Source organism: Tupaia chinensis, unplaced genomic scaffold, assembly GCF_000334495.1.
Source record: "Tupaia chinensis unplaced genomic scaffold, TupChi_1.0 Scaffold000706_1, whole genome shotgun sequence".
Lineage (NCBI taxonomy): Eukaryota > Metazoa > Chordata > Mammalia > Scandentia > Tupaiidae > Tupaia > Tupaia belangeri.
Window position 1 is genome coordinate 4,267,639 of NW_006160229.1, and position 6,490 is coordinate 4,274,128.

Genomic DNA, 6,490 nt, shown 5'->3' on the forward strand with positions numbered 1-6,490 from the left:
GAGAGGCTGTCGAACCCTGGCTCGCCAGCGCTGGTCTGAGAGTTTCCGGGGAGTCCTGGCAGGTACCCCGAGAACCCAGGCCCTTGTGCGATTGGCAGTCTGGGCAGGCAACCAGACAAGGGGCTGCAGAGGGGAGGCGAACAAGGGAGTCTAACAGGCTCCTTTTCGGGGAGGGGTCTCCATCGCAGGGCGGGGGGAATGTTGCCGCTGCTGACCTACCCGGTGCCCAGTGTCCGTTTTGATATGGCCACATTCCGATAATTAATTGCCTCCAGCACGTGCTCTGTAGTCTCTTGAACCAAAAGGCATAATTCAATTAGATCATCAACCGAGAAGTGGGGAGGTGGAGGGATGCTTGTTAAGGGGCAGACCTGAGGCGGTTCATCCAGGCCAAAACCCCGGGCGTGAAGCGCTTCCCGGGGCAGACCTGCCCATCCCGGGTGTGCGGCTCTAAGGGGGTATCGTTGTTAGGTGGCGCGCAGGGGACCCAGATGCCCCTAAAACGACAAGGACTGGGGGTTTTGTGAACAGCAGGGTAGAGGCAGGCCATTTCGAATTCTATTTGGGTTGGTTTAGGTGGGAGCTTCCTTATGTTGGAAGGGGGAAGGTTAACCTTTAAGACAAGATAGAAAGCAAACTCTCCAGATAGAGCAAGTTACCATGGATGAAAACAAAGCTCCCATCTCTCCCCCACAAAGCGAATCACTGCTGTAAAGAAAAAAAAAATTGAAGTTTTCTGAATGACCTGTAACTTCCCCTCCCCTAACTTGGTTTTCAGAGGAAACCCTGGGAAAAACTTTGGGGCGCAAGAGTCTTTGGGGAGCTGTGTCCGAGGAGTGTGGAAAGACGAAAGCAAAAGGAAGAAAAGTTTTTTTTTTTTTTTTTCTTGCACACAGGATTGGGTGAGGCAGAAGAGAGTTCTAGGGATTGTTTTTTTCTTTCTCAGGTGGAAAAAGGACTCAGTGCCAGTGAGGGCAGGACAACTTGAACCCAGGGGTCGTGGTTCTTATTTTACGCTGCAATCGTGGCTTCCTCAGCAGCTTTGGCTTACTGGGGTTTACATGTGTATTAGGTGGCGTAAATTAACCAATAAATCTCTTTTATGCGTCCCCCAGTTGTATGCGGTCTGGTCTAAATATCCACATGTCTATATGGATAGGAAATATAATAGGATCCTTTCCCTCACACTGAGTTCAAACAGCAAATAGGAAAAAGATTTATTTTTATGCCCAAATCTAAAGCAATAAATAGAGAAACTGATCATTGCCAAACCTGCAAAGCTTTTGAACCCGATTTGTAGGATCCATCTTGGAGAAGCAGGAGGGAAAGCGAATGTCCTGAGGGGCAGCAGGGTAGGACTGGTTTCTCCGTACAACTGCGAGCCTCACCCTATAGCCCTTTTCCCTTCATCCCAGCCTTCTAAAAAAACAAAACCCCAAAAAACATATACAGCACATTATATTACCATGCACGATTTCTTTCTAAACACATTTTCTGTGGTGGACATGAAATTATCCAAAGTTGGAGATCTAGCAATTTTCTTTAAGGCCAAGGAAAACACTTTGGTCTTTTCTTCTGTTTTGTATTTAGAAAAGACTTGCAATCTAACACTTGCAACATTTTAAAGACCCTTTAAACCCAGCAAGCGGATTTCCGTTCTGCCAATGCTTCCTGATTTATTTCAATAAATGAATCTCTGAATCCAGGAAGGGAATTATTCCAAGACGTTGAATTTGGTGCCCCTGCCTCTCCCTAGAGGAGCACAAAGTATTTCTCTTGAAACATGTCCTTGAAATTCACCATTATTCGCATTTTTTTTCCTGGTAAATGACACTTTCTTTACATAAATCCGCACCCTCTCTTCAGAGTCCCAGAGCTTTTGAAAAGAAAAACAGCGAACGGCAATAAAAACAAAAAAAACAAAAAAAAAAAAAAGAAAGAAAGAGAAGAGAAAACTTGGAGAAGAATGCAGTTTTCATTTCTTTTTATTTTTATGCTAAGATAAAGCCCTTAATTGGCTTCAGGGGCCCAACTGAACTATCGATCAGGAACCTGTGGACAGACTCTCCAGTGCTCACTGAGCTCCATATTTTATTGCCACATCAGAGTTTCAGAATTTTCACTCTAGTCCTATCATTGGACAAATATTTTATAAGCCCTGTATGCCTTTGAAATTCAATAAAGAATGAACAAATAGATATCACTAATTAACCCCTCTTATAAATCTGTTTTGTCTTTGTCCTCTGTGGTCTAAGTCATATTGTGGCCCAGTGTAATGAAATGCAAACCAGACGGGGAATGAGACATTTTCATTGTACTTGTCAATCAGGTCTTACCAGACAAATATACACACACACACACACACACACACACACACACACGCACACACACACACACTTGAACTTCAGAGACTCGGGCTGAAGTGTTTAGGACTGAACTTGGAGAAGACAGGCAAGAAACTTAACTAGAGCTATCAGAATTAGTTTAGGATTATAAAGGGAGACCCTCAAATGCAGGAAATGAATTGAAACCCTAAGCAGTGGGCAGTGCTCCCTGGTCCTATCTGGGTGAGGGGCTCAGGATGAGCGGTGGTCCTGGCCCACCAGATCCTACCTCCCCAGAATACTGTTTAGGATATGTGGGTGCCTAACTGTTAGCTTTCAGGCTCCAAGGTATGTTAGCAGTGACTCTGGGTGCCAGAAGGGCAAGTCACATTGGAAGACTGCATCAGGACCCCTTGTAGGTGGGGAGTGCCCAGGCATGAGGAGAGGGAGGCGTAGACAGCGAAGAAATACCCAATGACACATTTGAATTCGGTTTGTGAGTCTTTGTCCCAACACCCAAAGAGGTGGTGAAAGGACAATATGTTTGAGGTGCTGAGTTTGCCTGACATTCTGAAGTGCTCACTTACCCAGGACTTAAGGTCCCTTCTAGCTACTTAATGCTGTATTGGTTCTAAAATGTAAATTATCTCAGCTCCAAAACAAGCAGCGAGAAGCCTTAAACTATCCCGAGACACTTGCTCATTTGTTTCTCCTTTGAGACCAAATTCTGGAAGAAAAAGTATCTCTGGACCACATGGTGCTCTCTAGCAGTGCTTTTTATTCTTATACCTACGTCTGGAGTCCTCACCACCCAATTGTTGCCAAGCTCCATTTTCTAGTCTAGGTCTATACCAATCCACCTTTCTTTCCTCATTCAGGTAATGCTGCATTACCTGAATTTTTCTGTTGCCAAAGCTGAGAGAGAATTCCTGCCCCCTAAAACCAAACAAAAAAAAAAAAGTTGTATCCAATTATCAGGGAACTTGATATAGTTTAGGGTGTGACATTTTATAAAATCAATTGCCTGTTGTTTTTGCACTTGTTCTGGGGTCATCCAGAGGGGATGAGAGGAAATGGCTTTGCTATTAAAGCATTGAACCTCCCTTTTCTTTTTCTTTCCCCCCAGGACCAGCAAACAAGACATAATGGGGGTAAATTAGACCTACTTCTAGCTTAGACTTGAATGGCAAACATTAGGGTGTGACATTTTATAAAATCAATTGCCTGTTGTTTTTGCACTTGTTCTGGGGTCATCCAGAGGGGATGAGAGGAAATGGCTTTGCTATTAAAGCATTGAACCTCCCTTTTCTTTTTCTTTCCCCCCAGGACCAGCAAACAAGACATAATGGGGGTAAATTAGACCTACTTCTAGCTTAGACTTGAATGGCAAACTATCTGGCCCATAGCCTGTTGCATCTGTATGGCCCCGAGCCAAGAATGGTTTTTAAAATATCTTTAAAGGGTTAGAAACAGAAAGGGGAGGGGGGAAGGAGTTTATCCTACAGAGACCAAATGTGGCCTGAGAAGCCTAAAGTATTTTCTGTCTGGCCCTTCACAGAAAAGGTCTGCCAACTCCTGAACTATGGGTGAGTGTAGTCTTGGGCAGAGGTGAGGTTTAATCAAGGTGTTCTTAATTGATAGGTTTTATTTACTTTCATCCTCCTATTTTTTCAACCTCCATTTTGCATATGACTTGATTTTTTTTTTCAGTTTCACACCTCTGTTATTTCCTGAGATAACTTTGGCTTTGTACAACAGTAAAACATAGTCAAGAGAGGAAGAACCCTAGTAGAAAGAGGGGATGAAAAAAGAGGAAAAAGAGTTGTGAATATCTCAATCAGTGACTAGGCAACCTCTGACCTTGAGGGTGGTTTTATTGTCTTTCTTCTTTGGCTAGAGATACTAGTGTACTGACCTTTTCTGCGTGACTGAGCCCTGAGGGGCAACCAAAGGCACCAAACCAAACAAGGCCTTTGAGCACAGGGTTTACTGTTGAGCAGCCTGCCTTCAGGAAGCCCAAGGGAAGTGACCTCAATTCCCTAGGCCTGAGGGGCTTTGAGGAATAGAGGTTTCCCCTCTTCCAACTCAACAGCCCCCCAGTGAGGACCTAGAGTTAGCCTCTCTTCCTCTCCCGGAGACACTCTCTGCCCTTTCTCCTGTGGGCAGTGGACAGAAGTCATCAGTCAGTAGATCTGGACAAGAATTTTAGGCTCCCTGCCTGCACTCACCCCCTCTAAGCCACAAAGAGAGCCTACAATAGAAAGATTCCAGGGTGCTCCCAACAGCCCAGCTTAGCTTGTCCTCTTAGGTCTGACTCCCTGCCTTCCTCTGCTTTCTTCCCAGGATGGCCCTATCAAGAGTGTCTCTTCAGGGCTGCACCCTCCGGCTCCCATTAACCCTTGCTCCTCAGATTCCGCCTTGGTAGATCATATTTTACCTTCTGAGCCTGGCCCAGGCTGACAGACCGTTCCTTCAGACCCAAGTAGCCACTCCACTCAGATGGAGTTGCCAAATTTAGCAACCCAGGACACTCAGTTAAATTTGAATTTCAAATGAACACAATTTTTCTTATTTAAGTGTATGCCAAATATTGCATGAGAGAGGCACTAAAAGATTCTCTACTGGAAATTCAAATTGAACTAGACATTTTATATCTTACATGGCAACTATACACTTATTTTATTTTAGTTTTAATTTTTTGACATAAGGTGCATCTCCCCAGAGAGAGACAGAGAAAAGGAAAATGAGAAATTACCCCCAAGGGGGGGGATGGTCACTCCACAATCCCTTCTCTTGGGATTTTAGGCACCCATGCACATAGGCAGGGCATGTTTTTCTTTCTTTCTTTTTTTTATTAAGAAATATTTTATTTAACTTATTTATGTAGTTATTTATTTTAATTTGACCAGAGAGGGACAGAGTGAGAGAGAGAGAGAGAGCCACCAGGTCTGGGACTCAAACTGTGGTTGACTATGTGTGAGTCCTGCACCCTTAACCACCATGCCACCTGCTGCCCCACAGGGCATGTTTTTCAAGCTGCTGGGTCTGGAGCTTGAATATTCTGTAGGCCATGTGATATCCAGCACCTTAATGGCCACATCACCTGCGGACAGCAAACTATATTTTCAGGAGTGTGTTACTGAGGGACTAAATTGTCACATCAGTGGAGCTCTAACTTAAATGTAACCTGCCCAAGTGCTGCTTGACCGGACAAGGGAACAAAAATGTACACTTCCCGCTCCAAGGATTTTCTAAATGTGCCACCTACAAGAAAATCAACTGAGGGACAGGGTGACCCAGCAGACTCTACAAAGAGCCAGGTGAAATTCTCCTCTAGCTCAGCAGGAGTGCTCTTTCTCTTTAAGAGGCCCAGCAACCAAGCTGGTGATGTGGTGATTGAGGCAGCCAGGGGACCAGGGGAGGGGGTGAAATTCTGGCCAAGGTCTGCCCTACACTTCCTTTCCCAATTTGCTCAGGTTGTGTGAAGCTGAGACCTCCTTCCTTTTGTCCCCCAAGGTTCAGTTCCATGCCAACATGACATGCTTCAAATCTGTGCCATGCCCGCTCCAAGGTCCCCTTTTCTCTCTCTTTAATAGGAGTGGATCTTGGGGCCAGCAGGTGGTGTGATGGTTAAGGTATTGGACTCCCACCTGGTCAACAGTGGTTCAAGTCCTGGACCTAGTGGCTTTCTCTCTCTCATGAATGTTCCCTATAGCAAATTTAAAAATAATAATAAATAAAATAAATAACTTAAAAAATATATATGTAGGGGTGGATCTTAAGGATAAAAGAGCAAGGAGCCAGCAGATGGCATGGTGGTTAAGGGCGCTGGACTCCCACATGGCCAACCGCAGTTCAGGTCCTGGACCTGGAGAATTGCTTTCTCTCTCTCTCTCCCTCTCTCTCTCTGTCCCTCTCTGGTCAAATAAAAATGAATAAAGTTAAATAAAATAATTTTTCTAGAAAGGATAAAATAGCAAGATTTCAATGAGAACCCAACAGGTGGGTTCTCTGAGCCCGTAGTCCCTCTGCACAGCCCTCTCCTCTCCACCTCAGTAGTACTCCTGTTTCAATCCACACTGGCTGTGCAGAGGCTCCTCTGAGGTCGCCTAGGGCTAAAGGTCAAGGTTTCCTGAGGACCAAGGGCAGAATGAAGCAGGTTTTAT

The 6,490-nt window shown here is 44.8% G+C and overlaps 1 protein-coding gene across 1 annotated transcript in view; it reads right to left on the reverse strand.

Moving 5' to 3' along the window:
• ZIC3 (Zic family zinc finger 3) overlaps window positions 1-550 on the reverse strand; it is a 6,542-nt gene extending 5,992 nt beyond the window's left edge. Inside the window, exon 1 of the mRNA XM_006160722.1 lies at window positions 372-550. Within this exon, the coding sequence (XP_006160784.1) occupies window positions 372-550 (179 nt within the window). The remainder of the gene's footprint in view (window positions 1-371) is intronic.
• Between the last annotated feature and the right edge of the window lie 5,940 nt (window positions 551-6,490).